The sequence below is a fragment of the Camelina sativa genome, chromosome 11 (genome assembly GCF_030686135.1).
Source record: "Camelina sativa cultivar CO46 ecotype springtype chromosome 11, ASM3068613v1".
NCBI classification, from domain to species: domain Eukaryota; kingdom Viridiplantae; phylum Streptophyta; class Magnoliopsida; order Brassicales; family Brassicaceae; genus Camelina; species Camelina sativa.
In genome coordinates this window covers 49,193,462-49,216,666 of record NC_141890.1, presented here as the reverse complement: position 1 = coordinate 49,216,666, position 23,205 = coordinate 49,193,462, and the positions used below count along the sequence as shown (strand labels likewise).

Genomic DNA, 23,205 nt, shown 5'->3' with positions numbered 1-23,205 from the left:
GAAAATTATGGTATTTCACTAATGGGCAGGCTTATGGTATTCATTAATGGGCCTTGAGTATTATTGTAAGGGCCTCAAATTTAAAAAAGATTCACTGGCACGTGTTATTCAAACGCCTATTTACAAGGCGTGTTGAGTGGATAAAATAGTCAAAATGGTAGAGACAATGTCGGTCGGTAACCGCGTCTATACCACGCGCTACGATAACACGTGTATTTTTTATTTTACCACTTTGCAATATGGAAAATTTAAGATATTTTTCTCAAATTAATTAGAGATCCAGGATTCACTAGATTGCGCTCCTACACCTCATAGCCGTTAGATCGAAATATCGACGGTAGAAAACGAAAGGATATAATCAGCCGTTTAGATTTTGGTTGGCTGTGTAATGAACGGCTTAGATTAGGTTAAAGGCGGCGGGCTGATCATCTCTTGAGATCTATAAGTAGAGAAGCAAATTGGTTCGTTATTCTCCGTAAGTCTCTCTCTCTCCTCTCACCTCTCACCTCTCACCTCTCACCTCTTTCGTTATTTCGAATTTGTCTTTTTTTTTTTTTTTTGTTTTTTGTTTGGGGCATTGGAAGCAATATATCGCGAAGCTCTCGATCTAGGGTTTTCCAAATCGATTTTGGTAGTTTTTTTTTTCTTCCTCTCTACTCAGTCGAGGGTTTTTCTAGGGTTTCAATTTAGCTTTCTTCCACCCAATTGCCGTTGAGGAAGATATCTCTCACTCGGTGATTTTTGAATTTGATTTTGATCTGAGGGATAGAAGGAAGGAAACTTAGACCAATTTGCGAATTTGATTTTGGTAAGTATACGTTGTGCAATTCATACGAATACCATCATCGGGTTGATTTGGTAATCGCATCTGTGTGATTCTTTTTTCGGCGAATTGTGGTATTGACTCGAGAGCAAGGAGGGTTGATTGGGAAAAAGGATTGATTGATTACTGCAACTTTCCATTGAACCTCGCCAAGGGGGTTACCAATAGATTCATTGTTGAAGCAGAAGCAAGAAAAGCATACATTGCTTGAATTTTTTTTAAAGTTAGTTCTGTATTTGAATGACTTATAGTGAATGATGGGTAAAGCACGGAAACACCCAAGAGTGAAATCATCGGGATTTGTTCCTGATTACTTGCATACGGCGGCGGTTGAGCCTGATGACTTTGCTTACTCAGGTAGAATCGATTCTCAGATGAAACATTTAGAGGAGACTCCTCCATTGAAAAGGAGACGTTTTGGTTTGAATGGAGATAGCTATGGTGTTCCCAAAGAGGTTTTCTCTTTGTCCAACATGTCGAGGTCTGAGAGAAAGAATTTAGTTCACAAGTTGAAGATGGAGCTTCAACAGGTCAGGGACCTTAGTAAGAAGATTGCATGTTTCAGTTCAGACACTGTGCTGTTGTCACCATACAACGATATTCAAAGCTGCAGTGATGGCCCTAGGAGGATGCCACCTGAAAACTTTGCTACATTTCCTGGGTCACAGGGGAAAAAGCGTCCTCCTGTGCGAAATGATAAGCAGCGGACTAAGAAAGGTCCATCTCGTTTGGATGTCCCAACAAATTCTACCCTTGCTTCAGTGATGAAGGAGTGTGAAACGTTACTCAATCGTTTGTGGTCACATAAGTTGGGATGGGCGTTTCGTACTCCAGTTGATCCAGTCATGTTGAATATTCCAGACTATTTTACTGTGATTAAGCATCCAATGGATCTTGGAACGATCCGGAGCAGGTTGCGTAAAGGTGAATATTCTAGTCCTCTGGACTTCGCAGCAGATGTGCGTCTTACATTTTCAAATTCTATAGCTTACAATCCACCAGGGAATCAGTATCATGCTATGGCTCAAGGTATCAGTAAATATTTTGAATCGGGATGGAAAAGTATAGAGAAAAAAATACCTGTGACAAAACCACCAGTCGTTCCAGTAACCAGTTCTGCTTCTCTAGACTCTGAAATCCCTTTTGAAGTTGCACCATTGAGAAAGAAAGCAGCTACAATGAACGAGAACAAGCAGAGGGTGGCACCTGCTAAGTTGGTCATGACAGATGATGAGAAGAAAAAGTTAAGCCAAGATTTGGTGGCATTAGAAGAAGATTTCCCTCAAAACATTGTTGATCTCCTGAGAGAGCAAAGTGGCAATGATGGTCAATCTGGAGAAGTTGAGATTGAGATTGATATAGAATCGCTTTCTGATGAAACCTTGTTCAAGGTTCGAAAACTCCTGGATGACTATTTAAGCGAGAAAAAGAAATCGTTGGAAAAGAGCGAACCTTGTGAGATGGAGGTAAATAATCTCTCTGATTAATTTTACTATTTGTTTGTGAGCTCTAGTAAATCTCTTGACATTTGACTTTTGGTTTAATCTCTCTGTTACAGATCGTTCATGACTCAGGATTCAGTAATTCCCCTCTGCAGCCTAGTAAAGGTAAGTTTCTGCTTTTTCATTCGATTTCAAAAATGGTTTCCTTCAGTAATCTGATGCATTTCTTAATCACAGGTGATCTGCAAATTGACGAGGATGTTGACATAGTTGGTGGGAATGACCCCTCTGTTTCAAGCCATCCTCCTCCTAAGATAGAAAAAGATGCTGCATGTAGAAATAATGAAAGCAGCAGTTCGAGTAGCTCTAGTAGTGAATCAGGCTCTTCATCAAGTGGTTCGTGTTTATGCGAGCCTTCTTCTAATTCCTTAGAATAATCATTTTTTCTCCTTAAATAGTGCACTGATTTGTACAGTATGTAAGAATAGCTAAGACTGGAAATAAAGTAACTTTTCTGTTCGAATGATTTTAGTAGTGGACTCCTGAGTCTTGTTTTGTAATTTGAGCCTGTGTCCCATCCGGTGTTATCTGTTTGATGCTTTTTCTCTGCTCTACTAATTGTGGTCATCCTCTTGCTATAGAGGATAGTTTACTTAGTTTCTGTGGTTTATCGTTTATGACGAAGGAATTAAGTTCTTACTGTGGTTTTGCAAAACTGTAGAATCGATTACTTTGCTTATTTTTTCCCCTTAGGAAGAGCTTTTTATACTGATATTTTCTGTGATTATCTTTCAGATTCTGGTTCTAGTAGTTCCTCTGGGAGTGAAACAGATTCTAATAAAGCTTCAAAACCTACAAGTAGAGAGGTATATTTAATGGTGGAATAAATTATGTTATAGAGTCACTGTGTTGGTTATTGCTCTAATTTCTCTCTGCAAGATTTTTAATTTACCCTCAGCAAGATTTCCATGAACTATTTGCAATCATATAAGTGAAATTTACTACAGAAGAATAAGTATAGTCTCCTCTTTAATTTAGGATAAAAAGGAACCAGGAGTTGGTATAAACAGAAAGGAGGACAATTGCAACAGTGAGAAGATAGTTGTAAATGGTTAGTTTCTTTCCAATTGATGTATGCAAGTTAGAATGCTCGGATAGATAAGTCTTCCCGAATTTCATTCTTTATTCTCTGTAGATTCTTTGAATGAATTGGGTCAACTTAGGCATGCTGGTGGGGAAAAGTCGACCGCCATGGATGCACTAGTTGTTCCAGATGGTAAGAAATGAAAGTTAAGGAGGTTGGAGATGGTAAAGGCTGTTTATTTTTAGATCATGATTTTTCCTGTCGTCCTTTGGTATTATAGAGGAAACAGCTCCACCTGGGAGGCAAATTTCTCCAGATAAGCGCTACCGCCAAGCTTTGTTGAAGAATCGTTTTGCTGATACCATTATGAAAGCTCGGGAGAAGGCTCTTACCAAGGTTAAATCTTAAGTGCCCGATCTACTATGGTGAAATAGCTCTTAGTAATGTGGAAAGGCTTAATCAAAAATTTTGATGCATCAAATTTCAGGGTGAAAAAGGGGATCCTGAAAAATTGAGAATAGAAAGAGAGGAGTTTGAAAAAAGGCTAAGAGAAGGTTGAGTTTTTGCATCAAGTGTGCTTATGTACCTCATAATTTCTAACGAAATTGCTTGTTAATTCTTGCGATTTTGTCTTGATTAGAAAAAGTACGGTTACAAGCCGAGGCCAAAGCAGCTGAAGAGGTTAGGAGAAAAGCCAAAGCAGAAGCTGCAGAAAAAGTGAGGAGGAAACGAGAGCAAGAGAGAGAAGCTGCACGTCAAGCTTTACAAAAGGTATAAAAGACTTTTCAAGTTTCTCCTATTATTCAGAGTCCTATCTTGGTATGATGATATTGATTAATGATTTTACTGGTTGGGTGCAGATGGAAAAGACAGTGGAGATAAACGAAGGTATACGGTTTATGGAAGACCTCCAGATGTTTAGAGCTACAGGCTCCGAGGGTGATCAATTACCGACTTCCATGGACGAGATGAGTCCCAAGTGTAGTGAGGATATGTTGGGTAGTTTCAAGATGGAAGGCAGTAATCCATTGGCACATCTAGGTCTGTATATGAAAATGGATGAGGATGAGGATGAGGATGCAGAAGAAGACCCGCCACACTTTAGCCAAAGAGAAGTAGAAGACCATCTCACTGACAGAAGTGAAAACAGGAACTTAGTCCTTCCAGAGTAGAGAGAAAGGACCAACTTGTTAGCGGAAATGAAGAACCGGTAAGCCAAAAGGTACATGATAGTAAGGACCAAGAAGATGAAAAACCCATCAACCCAAATGAAAGAGAAGAACAAGTGGGGAATGTGCCAGAACAAGAAAGTAGAGTTGTTGACAAGGAAGAGCAAGAAACTAAAGATGTCGACATGAGAGAGCAAAAAAACGAAGTTGTTGACATGGGAGTGGAAGAAGAACATTCTCTTGACAGAAGTAAAGGACGCACACTACTAAGTCCTCACAGAAAAGAGGGAGAGGACCAGCTCGTTAGCGGAAACGAAGAAGTAAGCGAAAAGGTAGAAGATTATGGGAACCAAAAAGATGAAAAACCCATACCCATCAATCACAACGAGAAAGAAGAATTAGTGGAGAATGTGCTAGAGCAAGAAAGTAAAGCTGATGACAAGGGAGAGCGAGAAACTAAAGTTGTCGAGATGGGAGAACAAGAAAATGAAGTTGTTGACAAGGGAGTAGAAAAAGAACTTCCGCTTGACACAAAAGAAGGACAAATACTTAGTTCCCACAGAGAAGAGGTTGAGGACCAACTCGTTAGTGGAAACGAAGAACTGGGAAGCCAGAAGACAGATAATGAGAATGAAGAATATGAAAACCCCATCAATCAAAATGAAAGAGAAGAACAAGTGGCGAATGTGCCAGAGCAAGAAAGCAGAGTTACTGAAAAGGAAGATCAAGAAACTGAAGTTGTCGACATGGGAGAGCAGAAAAGCGAAGTTATAGAAAAGGGGGTTGAAGAAAATGAAAATGTTGACAAGGGAGTGCAAGGAAATGAAGTTGTGGAGAAGGGAGGTGAAAAAACTGAAGTTGTCGACAATGGGGAGGATGATGAAACTGACATTGTCGACAAGGGAGAGCAGGAAACTGATGTTGTCGACAAGGCAGCAGAGAAAGAAACTGACCTTGTGGACGAGGGAGAGGAAGAAACAGAAGATGTGGACGTAGAAATTGATTGATAATTCTTTTGATTGGGTCTTGTTAAAAGCAACAAGAAGAAAATAAAAAGTGGGGAAGGGGATGTTGCGCGTTGATTCTTTTATAACATATGTGATGTGGCGTGAAATGGGCTAAAGCAAGCAAAAGAAAGGGAAAGCCATAGACATCTTGGAAGACTCTTCGTATCACTAAACCAGACAGAGGATGAGTCTGTTTTGCCTATTTTTCAACCTGACTCTGTTGACAATGATTCTTAATTGATGAAGAACAAAAAAAAAAAAAAAAAAAACCAATTTTGCTGTAAGAAAGATGATGTCGAAAAGCTAGGTTTGATATTAAAGCAGCAAATTATGACTTAGAGATGTGTAAAGTTATAAACTCTTTAGAAGCAACTGTACATGAAATTTGAAAAGACTGTTTTCCATTAAAACGAGACTTCTTCTTTCTCAGTCGAGATCACATTTATTACTTCTGAGTTCTGACCCCTATACTTTTTAATTGATCAACTAAACCCAAATCGTCTACGATTCTGGATAAAGGGTAAGTATGTCATTTTACGTCGTTCTTCTTATTAGATGAATGAAGCTAAGGGCAGTGAGAAGCTGAAACAAAGCGAGAAAATGGTGGGAGTCGCTGCTGTGGTTAGTAAATGGACTCTCTGTGTCGCTTCGTCGTCGTTGTCTTCTTCGCCGCCGGCAAGAAACTCGGCAAGTTTCAATCCACACTGCTCTCCGGCCAAGGTTAACCTACGCACTGAGCTAGCCGCATTTCGTCCTCAGTTCCGTCTCTTCTCGCGCGATTCATCGCCTCGCCGCCGTCTTCGCGCTTCCAGCTCCGCCGACTCCGGAATCTTCCTCCCTCACCTTGTCGCTTCTATGGTAGCTATAATATCTTCACTTATTAGTATTTTTAGTTTGGTTTAGTTGTGTATTTGTTTTCAAATTCACCGAGTAATGATTGTAATCAGGAGCTTGGGATTCAAATTTGATGAAACTCATTGCAATTTACTGGGATTTTGATGCTTGTTATTACGTTGTTCTGTATTGTTTTCAGGAGGAAGTTGAAGAGACTTATATCATGGTTAAACCTGATGGTATACAACGAGGCCTTGTAAGCTATTTTGCTTCTCGTTTTTTTTTAGGCAAATTCTGTATGGAGAGTTTGAATGTGATAAGTATTTTGGCTTACAATTCTGTATTGATGTTCTTAGGTTGGAGAAATCATCTCTCGTTTTGAGAAGAAGGGATTTAAACTAATTGGACTTAAGATGTTTCAGTGCCCAAAAGAATTGGCTGAGGTTTGATACTCTCGTTACTCACTTATGTAATTGATCATATCATCAGTAGTTTAATGAGGTTAGGTGATTTGACTAGATCAAGACTTACAATTTAATTTGATTGACAGAATAATCTTGTGTTGGCAGGAACATTACAAGGATCTTAGTGCTAAATCGTTCTTTCCTAGCCTGATTGAGTACATTACTTCAGGCCCAGTTGTGTGTATGGTACGGCTTATCAATATACTCCTATTTCATTTTCTCGGTTTTTCAACTAGTAAAATTAGATTGATTAATTGCTTGTGATGTTTTTAATCTTGTGAAGGCTTGGGAAGGTGTTGGTGTTGTTGCTTCAGCCAGGAAGCTGATAGGGAAAACAGATCCTCTCCAAGCTGAACCTGGTACTATAAGGGGAGATCTTGCTGTACAAACTGGAAGGTTGGACTCTTATTTATCTTTAAAATTTTTTTGAAAGTAGTAAGCACTTAAGATGAATCTCATGGTGTATATATTACATTATGCAATTTGCAGGAACATAGTGCATGGTAGTGACAGTCCTGATAACGGCAAGCGTGAGATTGGTGAGATTTCTTGTTTCTTAAACATCGATCACCCATCTTTCATCATTGAGACATTTAGTACGCTAATTTAGTGGCATTAATAGAATTTGGTTTAGTATGCAAACCAACGTGGTCCATATTCGTTCTTCAAATACACTGAACACATAGCACAATTAGATAATACTTCACTACACAACGTGTTTAGATTCGCTAAATGTGTATATAACAATGAAGAACGATGGTAGAACGACTGTCTTAGTTTGGCCAAGTATTCTCATTCCTTTCTTTGCTAAACTCTTGGTTTTCATCTGCTGACATTTTTGGCTCTTGTGGTTTTGGTGTAGCTCTGTGGTTCAAAGAAGGCGAGCTATGCGAGTGGGATTCAGCTCTAGCTTCATGGCTAAGGGAGTGATCACTGAGAAGACAGATTCAATTATAATGGTCTAAATTTTCTTTGACATCTTTCTTGTCACTGAGAATGAGCTTTGGTCTTTTTGCTCTTGATTTTGGCGGCAATGTCCTAACTGCCAATTTATGGCTTATCCTATTTCTTCTCATATCTTAAGTGATCACTTCTCATGTAATCCAGTTGAGTTATAGATTCATAAGCATTTGATTCTCTGTTACAAAAACATCTCGAGTTATAGATTCATCTGCATTTAGTTCAACGTTACAGAAACATCTCCAAAATCATTCATCTTCATTCCTACACTGAGCAATTTACTAAGAACATCAAAAGAAGGGATGTGCAGACCTACAAGACAAGAGAGTGGCTTTACAAAATGCATAAGATTGTTCACATCTAAGACCGGTTGGTATATGGAATCTCAATATCCTCAGGAGGAAGTTCCCAGTGATCGTCTTCTTCGTCTTCTCTGGATACATTCCTGCTCTTGTGAGTTTCTGAAGTTGATTGTGGCTTTGGTTTAGGGATTTGTCTCCTGTCAAATCAAAATCTATTGACTCAACTTCTTCTTCAAGTGTGTTTAGAGAGAAGAAAAAAAAAAATCTGACCTTTTCCGATACTTCTTAGCAGCTTCTTTAGTCTTACGCTTCTTCTTCTCCTGAGAGCTCTCGAAGAATCGTCGTCTTCGAGATTCCTGCAACACACCGGCTCTGAAACACGACCTCTTGAAATCGTTCACCAGCTGCTCCTCCGATTCGCCTTCTTTAGGCACCACCTCGACGTTGTAGTAACCAGACTTGAAAAAGACGAGATTCGCATTCGCCAGCGAAGGATACGCCACGCGGTTGCTGACGTCATCGTTACCGGCCGTTAAAACCCTCGTCGTCATCGACGAGCACTGCAATGATGATGATCTCGCGGACACGGAAGACGGAAGAAGCGCGATAGGTTTCAGACTCGACGGAGACGGTGGTGGTTTCGCCGAGAGAAGAGACGAGAGGAGGTCGGAGAGAGAAGCTATAAATTTTTTGTCCCTTGTCTGAATAAAGTGAAAACTCGTTTCATTCTTATTATAATGTTTTTTAATCTTAATTGTAGTAATTAGTTTAATAAGCAGAGTGGTTTAACTAGTTTGGTTTCTGTCTAAAACGACGGCGTTTTAAAGCATATAAACGAGACCAGTGAACTTTGATCTTTGAAGCTTCTCTCTTTGAGTCTTCTTCTCTGTATCTCTTTGTTTTTTTTTTCTCTGGTTTGTTTTTAGTAATTATGTTGAAAACGAAGATTTCTCCGATTTTTTCATCGTTTAGAGGTAAACCCAAGACATCGAGATTTATTTTTCAAGCTTTTAATAAGGTTGTTGTTCAAGATGATACTACTACACCAAGTGTTCGACGAAATGCGTCAACCAATCTTACTACTTTACACCAAGGTCCACCAACCTCTGCCTACGTTCATCTTCCGTTTTGTCGTAAACGCTGCCATTATTGCGACTTCCCAATCTTAGCTCTAGGCTCTTCTTCTAATGTCTACGAGGAAGGAAAAGAAGATGACCCACGTATCACAAACTATGTGAATCTCCTCGTTAGAGAGATTAAAGCGACAAGAACTGATTTTGATGCGAACCCGAATCTAGAGACTGTGTTTTTCGGGGGTGGGACGCCTTCTCTTGTTCCTCCGAGGCTTGTTTCTTTGGTTCTCGAAACATTGAGTTTGAATTTCGGGTTGAGTCCAGATGCTGAGATATCAATGGAGATGGATCCAGGCACGTTTGATGGTCGGAAACTGAAGGAATTGATGGATTTGGGAGTCAACAGAGTGTCTTTAGGTGTTCAAGCATTTCAAGATGAGCTTTTGAAAGCTTGTGGGAGAGCTCATGGTGTCTCTCAAGTGTACGAGGCAATAGAGTTTGTTAAAGAGTGTGGAGTTGAGAATTGGAGTATGGATCTTATATCTTCTCTGCCTCACCAGACGTTGGGGATGTGGGAAGAGAGTTTGAGATTAGCTATCGATTCACAGCCCAATCATGTTTCTGTATATGATCTCCAAGTGGAACAAGGCACAAAGTTTGGAAATTTGTAAGTATTTAATCCAAACTATGCTTACTGATGCTTTAGATTTTGATTGTAATCTTAACAGAGACTAATTTGGGTTTCATGAACTTGTGTAGGTACACTCCAGGACAATCCCCTCTTCCTTCAGAAACACAATCTGCGGAGTTTTATAAAACAGCATCATCTATGCTTCGTGGTGCAGGTTATGAGCATTATGAACTCAGCAGTTACTCAAAAGGTGATTTCAAGTGCAAACACAACTTAATATACTGGAAAAACAAACCTTTCTACGCTTTTGGGTTAGGTTCAGCGAGTTATGTTGGAGGGTTGAGGTTTTCGAGGCCAAAGAGGCTTAAGGAATACACAAACTACGTGGCTGACTTGGAGAATGGTGCAGCAAACTGGTGTGGAAACGGTGATGTTGATCTTAAGGATGTCGCGACAGACATCTTAATGCTATCTTTCAGAACATCTAAAGGGCTTGATCTTAAGGACTTTGGAGAAGCTTTTGGCAGTGAGGTAGTGAACTCGATCTGTAAAGTGTATGAGCCTTATGTGGAGAGTGGGCACATTGTTTGTTTGGATGATATGAGAAGAGAAGTGACGAGTGATGAAGTCAAAACCTTAGCTGCAAATGATGAGGTGAAGATTGAGGATCATGTGAGGTACCTTAGGCTGAAAGATCCAGATGGTTTCCTCCTCTCTAATGAGTTGATATCTCTAGCGTTTGGCGTGGTAGCTCCTTAAACTTTGAAGCTACTAACAAAGAAAGGTTTTTTATACATCCTTACTGTTATAGATTGTGTTTCAAATTGGATGTTTTCATTGATATGTATGAAGGGTCGATAGAATTACAGAGGAATTAATCACTAATCCTACTTCTGTGGACGGATCATCTGTTTCTACAATCTTACAGTGTGTAATCCATCTGATATCCATAGCAACTAACTTCATAACCACAAAGTACACTCTCTTTTGGGAATCCGCAAGTATTTGGCTTGAAAAGGAGAAGTAATGTGGAAGATTTGTGCGTCACCATTCACCAAACCAATATTTGAACACCTTTTTCTCTCTCATGAGCAGTCTGAAGCTCACCTGAACAAAATTTTAAAGAAAGAGAAAGAGTAGACATTAGGAACTGAAAATGATTCGATATATATACTAAGCCAATGTTACAGAAAGAGAAATAGTAGACATTAGCTCAGCAAGATTCTCAGGCTGTCTAGAGAATGACATATGTACATATGTAATAAGCCAATGTTTGAGTGGGTTACCATCTTATGATGGTTTTGGTTTCTTTCCACTTTTCATAATCCGACGCAACTCTTGTGTTCCGCTTCTCTTTTCTCTGTTAAAGACAATAGAAACAACAAAGTGACCAAAGACTTCTTTAAGAACAAGCAATGATGGAAAAATAAAAACAAGTAACATGATACGGGTACCTTTGATGTAAGAAGACTAGAAGATAAAAGAGTGGGAGTAGCATCAAGGTCAATATTGAAATGGCGAGGTAGAAGACACCTGATCTCTTCTGCACGTATTAGCATAGCCAGATGTTAATGGTAAACTAATATATTAATTTTCCTGGCTAACTATGGTAAACAAAAAACAAAAATGGAAACAGATTTGCTTCAAGAAATCACTAACAAGCTCGTTTAGCACACATAAGTGACTCCAACGGTTTCACAGATCTTACCTTGCCTCCTCTAGGAAACGGTTTATCTTTTCCAGTGCAGGTATGAGCATCACAGAATTGACGCAAAAAGTGTTCTTCAGTCATGAAATATCAAAACCAAAGAGGATGATTTAGGCACACTTGAGAGAACTTATTTGAGAAACATATAGTACTCAATAAGCAAAGATTCACTTGGAAGGCCTCACAGTAAGGAAACGTACCATGAAGACGGCTAGCTGAGGAACCTTGACTCACTGGGAAACAATTATTGGCAACGCTCTAGATAAACAAAAGAAGGAAGAAACAAGTACATTTAGTATCAAAGTAGAGTATCAAGATGTCATGGATGGATCCAGAGCAGAAAAAGCAAAGAATATTGAAAGAAAGCAACCTCACAGAGATGACGGTTTTTGGCAACAGCTGCAGGGTTGCACTTGGTCTTGGGTTTCTTAGAGCTCAATACAAAGTCACAATGCAATGCACCACACAGGTCGGCCAAACACTTTGTATCAGTCTGAAACATTCAAATAAGTTTTCTAGTAATCAGTCTCAAAAGCGGGTTCCTTTGAAAACACACATAAGCCAGACCAAAAGGTAAACAGAATCGACAAACCGTATTCAAAAGATTATAATGTCTAGTGGCAAAATGCTTGTCAATGAACTTCTCTTCATTGAAACTTTTCTTGCAGTAACCACATTTCCATTCGAAGATGTCGACATGAATCTTGTGCAGTTCCTGATCTCTGTATAAATCATTATCAGGATGAAGCCTACATGTCTTTGGAATTTGATATCTTTCCCGCTCCACAAACGGCGTCAAATACTGCAGACCAAAGTATGAGCAATCAATAAAAAATCAAATGCCTTAACCTGATGAAATCAAAACCAAACTCAAAATATTTTGTGAAAAGTCTAAATTTACATCTTGAATAATCTGCCAAGCAGCTCGACTTCTTTCTCGGGAACAATGTATTTCTGGAGCAATACCTCCTCCTACTTCTTCGTTAACCAATCTATCATTCCATTACAAGACAAAACAAATATTATTAGCAGCTGCAAAATAAATCTTACACCAAAACTACAACAAGAGTAGTTGAAAGTTTCTGTTTTTTTTTTTTTTTGTTGCTAGTACAGAGACAAGAGTTGAATCTAGTGGGATTTGTGAGAGACTGACCTATTAGATTCAGATTCTTCGAATCCCTACAAATAAGAGATCAGAAGAAGCGTTAAAAAGAATTGAAAATCGCTGAATCAATGAATAATAGAGCTTCAAAAACCTGAGCGAGTGATTGGTGAAGAAGAAGAAGAAGAAGAAGAGTCACGGGGAGTGATGATGCCCAAAGTCTTCCCATCGAACAACTGTAGTAGCGATTAAGTTTTTTTGATGTGCCGGGAAATTAATTCCTCTCTCTCTGCAAATATTTCTATTTTGTGTTTCTTTTTGGGTGATGGAGAGAGATATATCACTGCATCCAAACAGAGAGATTTCGAGACACTCTACTAGGCCCAAGCCCAACAACACGCTCTTGGGCTCTCACTACATGTTTATTTTATTTATTTACCCAAGAGTAAAGTACAGAATTACTTAGCTGATAAAAAATTCTTTGCAACCATTTAGCAAATCTGCTTGTAAAAGGCTTTCTCAATGATAATACCACGTTTATATGTATTTTGGACTTTTGGTATTGTTTCAATTCAAGGCACGTTATTATGTATAGGGATGATTGTTGAAACCTTTTTTAAGTTTTGTTTTTAAAAATGATTATTTAGGTTAGTACACACGGTCGGGGTGAAATTACGCGGGAAAGAAAGAAATGTTTAATGTATGATGGAACAAAAAAAAAGAAAAGTTTGATTTGGTTAATGCTGTTGTCAACGACGAGATGACGACGACGTGTTCCCCTCTTATGTTACTCCCTTGGCCTCTCTCTCTCTCTCTCTCTCTCTCTCTCTCTCTCTCTATATATATATATATATATATATTACAACTACGTTTCCCTTTTCTCTCCTCCCACATTTCTATCTCTGTCGTCTCAAGATCTTGATATTTTCCTACTTGCTTTTTTGATCTCAACAATGGCGACGGTAAGAACAACAATCTCTCTTTTTTTGTGCATCATGCATGATGATGATTCATTCTCCTATAAAGTCTCTAGCTTTTCTTTATCTCTAGTGAATGTTCTGTTTTGTGGTGCAGGAAAATAAAGGGAAGCCATTGCCAAAGTTTGGTGAATGGGATGTGAACAATCCCGCATCAGCAGAAGGATTCACTGTCATTTTCAGCAAAGCTAGTGACGAGAAGAAGACCAAGAAAGCATCCGGCGCTGGCCCTAACAGTATGGCTACACCTCAGAGAAACCAAAACTCCGATCAAAACAATCACAATGATTCCCAAAACCCAAAAGCTAAGGTTGTTTACTTTTTTTCTCACCACTTTCAACTTTTATTTTTCTATATATTTCCAATGAACTCAGATTGCTTACCACCTGATTTATGTTTTCTGCGCAGAATAAATGGTTTTGCTTCCGTTAAATCCTGCCATCTTCTGAAGAATCCGAGAAGGCGTAGCGAACCTGAAGAATTGTTAGCAGAGAGATGATCTCAAACAAAGTGAATTACAAAAGGGTTAAAGACCATTACATCTCAGCTTTCTTCTTCTGTCTTCTGCTGATATATATTATACTTGTTCAGTATACTTTTTTGTTCCTTTCTTTTTATTTGCCTTGCCAACATTTTGCCCCACAATGGATATAAATTGTATCTTCTGACTCTATCCAACAACTTGGTTCTGATGCTATTCTTCATATCGATGAAACAAGATTATAGTAAGACTTCCAATAGATTCAATCTCCCAAACCTCTAACAAAATTAACATTCGAGTTTTATGAGACGAGGTTGCAAGCTTAACTCTATAAGGTTAGATTGCGGTTTCAGAGCTGACACTTGAAGAATCTGCAGTAAAAAAAATAACCGCTGAAAACAGAATCTGTGAAAACTGGGATCACAAGATTTGATCCCGCCATCTATCTGAAAGAATACGAGGCCATGTTTACTTCTTCTGTTCAAAAAAAGTGAACACCTCGTAAGACATTGCACCAGACGATCATAGCAGAAACATGTGTTCTCTGACAAAAAAGCAGGCATAGCTATCTGGGATAATATAATGTAGTTGTTTGGTTCTCCATTCTAGCAAGATTAACAAAGCCAGGCAAAATTATTACTTCAGAGGAGAGCCACCAACATAACGGAAGAAGTACAAAACATATAACAGGTCATGCTTCCATTAGACTGAACCTTAGAGTGAAAGAGTAGATAGTTACAGTTAAAGAGACAGAGAGAACAAAAATTATTCGGTGAGAATCCTGTAAACAAGCATTGATTTGCCACAGATAGATATAGTTTGGAGACTATAATTTACCTTTCTCATAAACTCCAAACCCAAAAGAAGAAATTGATCCTAAGAACTGGAAAGCCTATGATGGTAAAGAAAAAAGTATCCCCTACGCAGGCTTCTGTTCATGTGATGTTAATGCCAGCTGTCATCTTCATTCCCGTTGGCACCAGGTTGAGGACCTTCTACCGTTAGGGAGCTGCTAGACGAGAATGTAGGCGGTATGGAATGATCAAATCTACAAGCTGGACCAAATTTGCAGATGCCATATCGGCTGTAGTGTGTGCACATGCTCTGATCCTGGAAGTATATAGAAATAAAGGAAAAGGGGTTTAGATGTGAATAAGAGAAGTGTGTGATTGATCATAAATCTTGTCTTGAAACAAATTCACCAGAAAGATCATGTTCTGTAGCATCAGCAAGGCGGGAAGAAATTCTATTTTACGAACAATTTTTCTCGGTGGCTTCTAATATTAGCACAAATGAACAGCATGGGGAAAAAAAAAACTCACAGGTCTTAGGGGCAAGCCCTTGTCATTGAAAGAGGAGGGAGCTTGCTTCGGCAACCTATTTTTCGGATGATGGTATTTGCATTTATATTTGAACTTACAGTCCCCAGTTTTAAGATAATAAGTGCACTCTGGTTGATCCGGACGTTCTGGGAATTCTTCAACAGAGATCTGCTGTTGGTATTGTGAGAATGTACTAGTTTCAGCCATTGAATTGTTCATCGAGTATGTGGAAGGAGGAAGCACATTCCTTTCCGGTGGATAGGGAGAAGACGCCTACACAGATAAAAATTATTAACTTTAAAGTAAAGTACTATACTTGTTTATCAACATAAAGCGAAAAAATGCATTGTAATAAGTAATGCAAAGGGAGAGCTGGTGTTAACTACCTGATACCCATTCCACTCTGAAGCTTGAGGTGAAGAAACTCCACGATTCTGAGGGAACATGGCTGGAATAAAAGGAGCAGTACCAGTACCGTTCATATGTCTCGATGAAGACCAAGAAGTTGAACTTACTTGGGGTGGTGGGGCCTTCGGGGAAAATGATCCAACGGATCCACCGTTATTACCACGGAACATGGGAGAATCAACTCCTCCAATAACTCCTCCAATAGCAGTAGGATCAGGATGATTAAATTTGCAGTCAGATCCAAACTTGCAGGAGCCATTGCGCATGTAGAAAGGACACTCTTTCTCTCCCTGTCAATAGCTTACACTATTACAGCTTATCCATAAAGCTGTTATAAACATAATTCTAGAGCGTGTAAACCAATTAATGGAATACCGGTCGGATAGGAAGGCCAAGGAAGTTAAGCTCTGGTCGTGAGGCCAGAGAAGTCTGTTCTTTCATGTGGCTGAATCTGCAAGACTCTCCATATTTGCACCCTCCAGTCCTGAAGTAGTACTGCAAACCTCGGAATTAAGGGGCATGTGTAGGATATCAGAAGACAGAATTTAAAAGGGAATAAAAGGGAATAAAAGGAGATAAAAAAACACAAACAAGGGAGGTTAAAGAGTGCAGTTCCCATAGAAACTGAGAGACTGATATACTATTTCCATAAACCATGATAATATATATATATATATATATATATATATATTTGGATTTAAGTAAAAGACACTTATCATCCACCTTTTACAAACCAAGAGCACCTAAAGCATCAAGGAATTTTCCATGTACAAAAGAATAACCACACCAGAAAACTTAATTGTTCACTATCTGGCAAATACACAATTCTCTTAACTGAGAAAGCTATTGTAATCACAGTATAAGACAATAACATGACCCGACTAGCATACAAGTGTAAGATGTTTGAACGAAGTGTGAGCATAGTACCATAAATGATATAAAAAAAAGACTGCGCCATTACAGAGTAAAGGAAAGAAATTAAACCTTGCACTCCATCAACTTCAGATTATCCACATCCTCTTCCCTTTCCCTTACTTTCTCCCTACCAATCTTCCAATAAACAAAACATTAGAATAGCTAAAAGGGGGATATAAGAAGATCATTTCCTTTTATATAAACTCCTTTTCCCTCTTATACTCTCCCTAGACAATTTCAAATCCTAAACCAAAAGAGCAGAGGCAGAGCAATAGAAAACGAAGCAACTCAAAACTAAAACATAAATCTAAATCAAGGCTTTCCCCTTTTGATTGAATAAACATAAGACTGATACGCCACATACATAATTTATTATTATTCTCCTTTGCCTAAGTTCAACAGAGAAACCACCCAATTAAGAATCAGTTTCATCTCAGGAGAGCAAACAAAATCTGAAATTCTCTATCACAATTTGAATTTATAATAAACATGCAGAGATGATCAAGTAAAAGCAAATTACTTGAGGTCTCCTTCGAACAGGGTGATTGAACTTGCAACTTGATCCATATTTGCAACTCCCAGTTCTCATATAGAACGAACAATCCTCTGCATCAGGTCTCACTGGATACACAATCATTCTCTTCTCAACGTTACTCTCACGCTCGCTCCTATCTTCTTCTTCCTCCTCCTTCTGATCGTTGCCTAACGCCCTCAACTCCGTCTCTACATTACCCTCCTCATAACCACTAATTGGCACACTCCGCTCATTCGCAGAATCATCATCCAAACCCACATTCCTAAATTGATCACTTAGCTCCTCAGTAACCTGATTTTGATCAGAACGATCCCGATCGGCGACGGCGACGGTGACCTCATCGGAGGAAGATCGAGACGGTTGTTTCGGATCCGGGTCGGAAATTTCTTCAGGCTTGGTCATGATTTACTCGAAATCACATTACAGTTTTTACAGAAATCTCTAAAGAATTTCAACCGAGAAGAGAAGATCAAATCAAAGAAAGGGTAAGGAAACAAAACGAAGAGACCCGAAGAAGAAGAAGAAACAATCAAAGTTTTAATTTTTTTTTTTTTTTTTTTTTACAATCGCGTTTTTGGCTTTATGGGGGTTAGTTTCGTCCTTTTTTATAAAGAGACACAAGTGAGAATTTAGAGTGAAATTATGTACCTATCGTGTAATAACCTGATATTTCTTAAGTTTTAAAACGCGCATATATATTTTATTCAAAATTGCAATTAAGACCCTGAAGTTGTCTCATGGCTCGCACATATTATAGAATTTTGATATTCGGTACTTGAAATTTGCAATGTTTACAAATAGTGCCCAATGTGATAAAGCATCTCTTTTATCAAGATGAGATCCTATTATAAAAAAAAAAGTCAGACTTCTTAAATGATGTCATTAAATTATATTCTACATCTTTCAGATTTTATTAATTAGTCAAAACAAAAAGAAATGAAAATTTAATGATACATTTATTAAACTCTATCATATCATCCCCAATATAAATCACTCTTGTGAAGAAATATCAATTGAATCATCGACCATCTACAAAATCAATAATGGTCACAAAAACAAAAACATTAAGGTCTCTATCATTGACGCTTCTCTTGTTCATCCTCGTATCTACGGTCTCCGTGACCTCAGCACTAAGAAACCTCTCGCGGGCAGCTGAAAACAAAGGAGTATGGTGCGTGGCGAATAATAAAGCAACAGATCAGCAGCTACAAGACACTATAGACTGGTGTTGCAGCGACGCAGGAGGATTCCGTGATTGTAGACCGATCAATCCCGGTGGAGTTTGCTATGAACCAAATACACTAAGAGACCACGCGTCGTATGTAATGAACTCGTATTACCAGGAACTTGGTAGCACCAAAAAGCAATGCACTTTCAGCGGTACTGGCACTGAAGTTCGTCACGACCCAAGCCATGGTGCTTGCGTTTACGTATCTTATTAAGATCTATGCATGTATATATATATATATATATGTGTGTGTGTTGGAACTTGTTAATTAAAGCCGAAGCTCCAAATAATTTATAAAATATTATATAAGCTGGCATCAAACTTCTCTAATATCTAATATAAGTTATTCTGTTATCCCAAAATCAAGAAATCTTCCTGAAGCACCAAAAGTAAAACTCATAACTCATAAAAGAACAAAATTCTGATACCTTGCAAGTTGCAACTCATAGTTGGATCAAGCCTAGACAAGAATATGAAGACCCGACGTCGTCACCTCACCTGGTCAGTGCCCAATCGTATAAACTACGGTGATTCGAAGTAACCGTAAACCTCCCAGAAATTTTCAAATCCCCAGACTCCGGATCAATCGTACGTGGCTTCTCCTAGATCATTACGAACCTAGCTAGGGTTTGAGGTTACAGTGAAAGAAAAAAAAAAAAAAATTGATGTAATCACCTTGTAAAAAAAAAAAATATATGAGAAGTATTAGTTGTTATAATTTGGTAGGCTATTGATGTGTCAAACATTGAATGAAAAAGCCGAGTTGTCATTTGTCAATCTCTGAAAAAAAAAAAAAACTTTTATAATATTAATAATGATCGTTGTTTACTCTCATGTTTTTTATTTTATCAAGATGAGATCCTATTAAAAAAAAAAGTCAAATTTCTTGAATAATTCATTAAACTCCATTAAACTATATTCTATATCTTTTAAGATTTTAATACTCATTACACTCTGTTATTCTATATCTTTTAACATTTTGGTGCAGGGAAAATCTAGGTCACTTTTACTCTTTTTTTGTGGACATCATGATTCATGCAGCTTCTACTTCAGAAAAGTATAAAATAATATAAATTCTATAAATTTGGAACATAATATTTGAATTCGTGTTTTCCATGTTTAAACAAACCGAGAGATATGGTAATTTCTAATCGGAAATATATATTTTTGAAATGGAACAATTTATAAAGAATGGGTCTATTGAATCTCTCTTCCCAAGAATCAGTCTTGTTTGAAAGAGTCTTTAGTATATATTTCCATGTACTTGCAAAAACGTACCATTAACGGAAACTTACTCCATATGTAATTTCCATATCATTGTGAGTCCCAAATCCTTAATTTGTCTTCGGTCATAAACTCATTGATTAATTCTCCATTGCATCTCTGTATAAGAACCCCGTAATCACACTGAAATGATATACGCACAGCATTACATTCTTACAAAATATAATACACATTACAAAAATTCTTGATCTTTTTTTATTTGTTCCAAATGTCATCGCAGCTGTTAACGTTCTTTCTCCTTCTATCTGCTGTGGCGATTCCTGTCGTGACTAGCTACAGACAATGGTGTATGCCGTTACCAACTGCGACAGACAAACAGTTACAAGCTAATATAGATTATGTTTGTGGTGGCCAGAATGTTGACTGTACACCGATCCAGCCCGGTGGAAGTTGCTATGAACCTAATACTGTACGAGGCCATGCGTCGTATGTCATGAACGCTTACTATCATAGTCATGGTCGTATCGAAAGTGCTTGCAACTTCGCCAAAACGGGCTGTTTTGAATTTGTCGACCCAAGTCACGGTTCATGTGTCTACTACACTTGAAGAAGTTTTTCTTTTTTAAAAATATTATATGAAAAGTACTTAACGTACTCATCGCTTTTATCTTCTTCGTATTGTTGTATCCCCAAACTAAAGATAAATAATATAATTAAGGTTTTATTAAAAAAAAGGATATACGATTCAAATTTTTATAGCGATGATGCCTTTTTGTTGAAGAGAAAATTATCATTTATGTCATACACAGTACCAAACTTTTTCGATTATGCCACTTACTAAAAACCTTTATCCCGTCTGCCAGAACCCGCTATTTAAATGACCCTTATACCTTCTTTATTTTGTAATCTAAGTCTAATTAATTTCTTTTATGGAGAGTTGAGATAAAACAGAGAAATAATTAAATCTCCCATCGTTAAACGAAAACACACGAACCTAAATTCGATCGCAGACTGCTCATCTTCCTCCAACACAAGATCATCTTCTTCCATCTCAATCGCTCTCTACATTCCGGCGACAAACCTCCATCTCTTTCGTTCTGCCGGCCGCATGTAATGTTTTATTCTCTCATCTTCTGACCCTAAGTTTTGCGACCCCAAACACACACATGGACATGGTGAATCTCCGAAGAGCCAGATCCAACACCCAACCAGGTTTGTCCACCGAAAACTTATCCTTAGACCTATTTACTGGACTAGATATACTGTCGCTGACGAACAAAAATTGTCCTTTGATTTACTTATCCTATAGCAAACTTGTTGTGCTTCCGGTAGAACAGATTCAACGGCCAAACATGTATTTGTCCTAACATAATTTTGTTCCTTACAATATTTTGTCGTTGGTGTTTTTAGTGACAAGATCTGCTTAGTGAACAAGTTAGACCACACAATTTTTAGTTAACGGATCAAATTCTGATAAACCTATTTGGGATAGGTTCTCTAACATGTATTTCGTTTTGTATATTTTGTAGATCTCCTACTTCCCTCCCCTCCCTAACCTCTAAATCAGAGACTAGAGGATGACAGACTTGCCCATACCCCAACTAGGTAAGTCCTGATGCTTTCACAATGGGACTAAGCTTACTTTTTTTGTCCATCATGGCACTTTCTACTAACATGGTTGTTGTCCATTGCACAGCTCTGAAGACACCTAGTTTGTCATTGATGAACTCCTAAAGGACAACAATATGACTGACCAAAGAAGGTATCTCTATGGACCTGTTTTTATCTTTTTGGTCAATTGTATTTTCATTTGTGGACCAGAGTACGCTTATTTTTTTTCTATCCAACACTGTTGTCTATTTAATTCCTGATGGACAAATTTTTAGTTTAAAACATTAAGTCCATCACACTAACAATTTGTTGTCTATCCCACATGTCTAAAGATGTTCTCACTAACATTGGTGAAGTCCCGGAGGACAACAATTTTATTACAAAAAGAAGGTATGTCTTTACGGACAAGTTTATCTTTGTTTAGTCCACTACATTTCTGGTCCATCGTACGCTTACTTTTTGTCTATCATCTATTTAGTCTATTAAGTTCCCAATTTTTGTTTTAAAACTATAAGTCCATCAAACTCACATATGTTTTGTCCATCCCACAGGTTTGAAGACATTAAACCTGACACTGGTGAACTCGACAACAATGTTACTGCACAAAGAAGGTATGTCTCTATGGACCAGTTTTGATCATTGTTAAGTCCACTGTATATTCATTTCTACACCACAATAGGTTTACTTCTTGTCTATCTGACCATGTTGTCTATTAAATTCTTGATGGACCATTTTCGTTTTAAAACTTAAAGTCCATTGAACTCACACTGTGTTGTCCATCACACATGTCCGAATATGTTCAGCTTGACATTGGTGAACTAGTGGAGGACAACAATGTTACTGCACAAACAAGGTACTTCTCTATGGACTAGTTTGATCATTTTTTCGTCCACTGAAATTTTATATATGGAACATAATATGCTTACTTTTTGTCTATCTAGCCATATTGTCTATTAAATTTCATATGGACCAATTTTTATTTTCAAACAATAAGTTCATCACACTAACATGTCTGTTGTCCATCGCAGAGATCCGAAGACATTCAGCGTGACATTGGTCAACTTTGGAGATCAACAATGTTAGCCAGAGAACTCCACCGACTTCATTTTTTTTTCCAGATGTGTTTAGGTTTAATGCTGAACAATGACAATTACTCTAATACAGCTTAATTAAAGAGGAAAAAATTCTGCATTAATTTCCTTTTGGTATACGTACAAAACAATCACATCATCACCATTTTTGTTTGTTTCAAACCACATGTCCAAAGTCAATGATATTTTTTATTTTTCTCATTTCTTTATGTCAAAGGATAATATGGTCTTTTGTCTTTGTGACATATAAATAGAAAATGACATATTGGAAAAGGCAATAATGAAACTGTTATTTCTGAATGAAAATGGCATTTCTCACCAAATTCTCTTTCTTTAATGTGGTGAAGACTGAAGACATGAAAATATGAGATGATAGTGGAATAGTGTTAATTATTGTTGAAACATGTCAAGCATGACAAAACAACTAGTATGAATACTAGATGATATGTAGCAAAACCTCCCAGAAATCTTCAAAACCCCAGACTCCGGATAAATCGTATGTGGCTTCTCCTAGTTCGTAATTGACTTCTCCTAGATCATTAGGAATCTAGGGTTTGAGGTCACAGTGAAACAAAAAAAAAAATCAATATACATCCACTTTGTCAAAAAAGAAAAAAAAGAGATGATATGTATTAGTTGGTTGTTATAATTTGATACGCTATTGATGTGTCAAACATTGAATGAAAAAGTCGAGTTGTCAATCTCTAAAGAAAAACAATGAACTTTTATACTAGTAATGATCGCTGCTTACTCTCATGTTTTTTATTTTATCAAGATGAGATCCTATTAAAAAAAATCAGATTTCTTAAATAAT

At 37.8% G+C, this 23,205-nt stretch overlaps 7 protein-coding genes, 1 long non-coding RNA gene and 3 pseudogenes across 25 annotated transcripts; 7 read left to right on the top strand and 4 right to left on the bottom strand.

The window, feature by feature from the left end:
• Nucleotides 1-289: 289 nt before the first annotated feature.
• LOC147935603 (uncharacterized) lies at nucleotides 290-868 on the bottom strand. The gene is given in 5 exon segments (XM_087473065.1): nucleotides 290-388; nucleotides 391-450; nucleotides 657-686; nucleotides 688-758; nucleotides 841-868. Coding segments are annotated over 5 exon segments (288 nt in total).
• LOC104726941 (transcription factor GTE10-like) lies at nucleotides 469-5,861 on the top strand (annotated as a pseudogene). Its single transcript, XR_015571644.1, has 10 exons — nucleotides 469-2,289; nucleotides 2,382-2,430; nucleotides 2,503-2,661; nucleotides 3,061-3,131; nucleotides 3,304-3,376; nucleotides 3,461-3,541; nucleotides 3,630-3,745; nucleotides 3,837-3,903; nucleotides 3,990-4,120; nucleotides 4,210-5,861. The product of XR_015571644.1 is annotated as a transcription factor GTE10-like (transcript).
• Nucleotides 5,862-5,921: 60 nt separating this feature from the next.
• Nucleotides 5,922-7,973, top strand: LOC109124726 (nucleoside diphosphate kinase II, chloroplastic). Of its 2 annotated transcripts, none has more exons than XM_010445914.3 (7): nucleotides 5,922-6,383; nucleotides 6,559-6,615; nucleotides 6,716-6,802; nucleotides 6,929-7,009; nucleotides 7,107-7,219; nucleotides 7,313-7,362; nucleotides 7,686-7,973. In XM_010445914.3, exons 1-7 carry the CDS (start codon nucleotides 6,081-6,083, stop codon nucleotides 7,751-7,753), a joined length of 759 nt encoding a protein of 252 aa, XP_010444216.3. In that variant the 5' UTR covers nucleotides 5,922-6,080; the 3' UTR covers nucleotides 7,754-7,973. The 2 variants fall into 2 exon arrangements, with proteins under 2 accessions (XP_010444216.3, XP_010444217.3); XM_010445915.3 differs by having other exon boundaries at nucleotides 6,091-6,383; nucleotides 6,562-6,615.
• LOC104726937 (uncharacterized) lies at nucleotides 7,963-8,819 on the bottom strand (the record flags this gene model as incomplete). The annotated part of the gene is made up of 2 exons (XM_010445910.2): nucleotides 7,963-8,282; nucleotides 8,356-8,819. Coding segments are annotated over 2 exons (603 nt in total), but the record flags the coding sequence as incomplete, so codon positions are not given.
• LOC104726938 (Radical SAM superfamily protein) lies at nucleotides 8,812-10,709 on the top strand. Of its 2 annotated transcripts, XM_010445913.3 has the most exons (3): nucleotides 8,812-9,825; nucleotides 9,918-10,003; nucleotides 10,106-10,709. In XM_010445913.3, the coding sequence occupies exons 1-3, from the start codon at nucleotides 9,017-9,019 to the stop codon at nucleotides 10,546-10,548; spliced, it is 1,338 nt and encodes a 445-aa protein (XP_010444215.1). In that variant the 5' UTR covers nucleotides 8,812-9,016; the 3' UTR covers nucleotides 10,549-10,709. The 2 variants fall into 2 exon arrangements, with proteins under 2 accessions (XP_010444215.1, XP_010444214.1); XM_010445912.3 differs by having other exon boundaries at nucleotides 9,918-10,709.
• Nucleotides 10,602-12,926, bottom strand: LOC104726936 (uncharacterized). Its single transcript, XM_010445909.2, has 10 exons — nucleotides 12,754-12,926; nucleotides 12,651-12,676; nucleotides 12,399-12,489; nucleotides 12,090-12,299; nucleotides 11,868-11,990; nucleotides 11,698-11,755; nucleotides 11,498-11,571; nucleotides 11,244-11,332; nucleotides 11,076-11,149; nucleotides 10,602-10,896 (listed from the first exon to the last, which is right to left on the bottom strand). Exons 1-9 carry the CDS (start codon nucleotides 12,826-12,828, stop codon nucleotides 11,080-11,082), a joined length of 816 nt encoding a protein of 271 aa, XP_010444211.1. The 5' UTR covers nucleotides 12,829-12,926; the 3' UTR covers nucleotides 10,602-10,896; nucleotides 11,076-11,079.
• A 381-nt stretch (nucleotides 12,927-13,307) lies between these two features.
• LOC104726933 (zinc finger CCCH domain-containing protein 67) lies at nucleotides 13,308-17,856 on the bottom strand. 12 transcript variants are annotated; one of them, XR_015572795.1, is made up of 10 exons: nucleotides 17,223-17,819; nucleotides 16,772-16,837; nucleotides 16,163-16,282; nucleotides 15,766-16,077; nucleotides 15,380-15,652; nucleotides 14,895-15,167; nucleotides 14,530-14,662; nucleotides 14,117-14,428; nucleotides 13,908-14,021; nucleotides 13,308-13,818 (listed from the first exon to the last, which is right to left on the bottom strand). XR_015572795.1 is itself a non-coding variant. In XM_010445907.3 (6 exons), exons 1-6 carry the CDS (start codon nucleotides 17,637-17,639, stop codon nucleotides 15,003-15,005), a joined length of 1,353 nt encoding a protein of 450 aa, XP_010444209.2. In that variant the 5' UTR covers nucleotides 17,640-17,856; the 3' UTR covers nucleotides 14,738-15,002. The 12 variants fall into 12 exon arrangements, 1 of the variants encoding a protein (XP_010444209.2); XR_015572788.1 differs by having other exon boundaries at nucleotides 13,960-14,049; nucleotides 14,556-14,662; XR_015572790.1 differs by having other exon boundaries at nucleotides 13,960-14,049; nucleotides 14,117-14,275; nucleotides 14,385-14,534.
• Nucleotides 13,481-14,247, top strand: LOC104726935 (RPM1-interacting protein 4 (RIN4) family protein). 2 transcript variants are annotated; one of them, XM_010445908.3, is made up of 3 exons: nucleotides 13,481-13,561; nucleotides 13,674-13,886; nucleotides 13,985-14,247. In XM_010445908.3, exons 1-3 carry the CDS (start codon nucleotides 13,553-13,555, stop codon nucleotides 14,006-14,008), a joined length of 246 nt encoding a protein of 81 aa, XP_010444210.2. In that variant the 5' UTR covers nucleotides 13,481-13,552; the 3' UTR covers nucleotides 14,009-14,247. The 2 variants fall into 2 exon arrangements, with proteins under 2 accessions (XP_010444210.2, XP_087332015.1); XM_087475889.1 differs by lacking the exon at nucleotides 13,481-13,561 and having other exon boundaries at nucleotides 13,653-13,886.
• Nucleotides 17,857-18,234: 378 nt separating the features above from the next.
• LOC104726932 (major pollen allergen Ole e 10 pseudogene) lies at nucleotides 18,235-18,827 on the top strand (annotated as a pseudogene). Its single transcript, XR_015571643.1, has one exon. The product of XR_015571643.1 is annotated as a major pollen allergen Ole e 10 pseudogene (transcript).
• A 1,003-nt stretch (nucleotides 18,828-19,830) lies between these two features.
• LOC104726931 (major pollen allergen Ole e 10 pseudogene) lies at nucleotides 19,831-20,447 on the top strand (annotated as a pseudogene).
• Nucleotides 20,448-20,593: 146 nt separating this feature from the next.
• Nucleotides 20,594-22,560, top strand: LOC147935602 (uncharacterized). 2 transcript variants are annotated; one of them, XR_015570585.1, is made up of 7 exons: nucleotides 20,594-20,901; nucleotides 21,219-21,294; nucleotides 21,386-21,451; nucleotides 21,633-21,690; nucleotides 21,852-21,911; nucleotides 22,104-22,153; nucleotides 22,329-22,560. It is a non-coding gene; the product is annotated as an uncharacterized LOC147935602 (long non-coding RNA). The 2 variants fall into 2 exon arrangements; XR_015570584.1 differs by having other exon boundaries at nucleotides 21,852-22,153.
• Nucleotides 22,561-23,205: the final 645 nt, after the last annotated feature.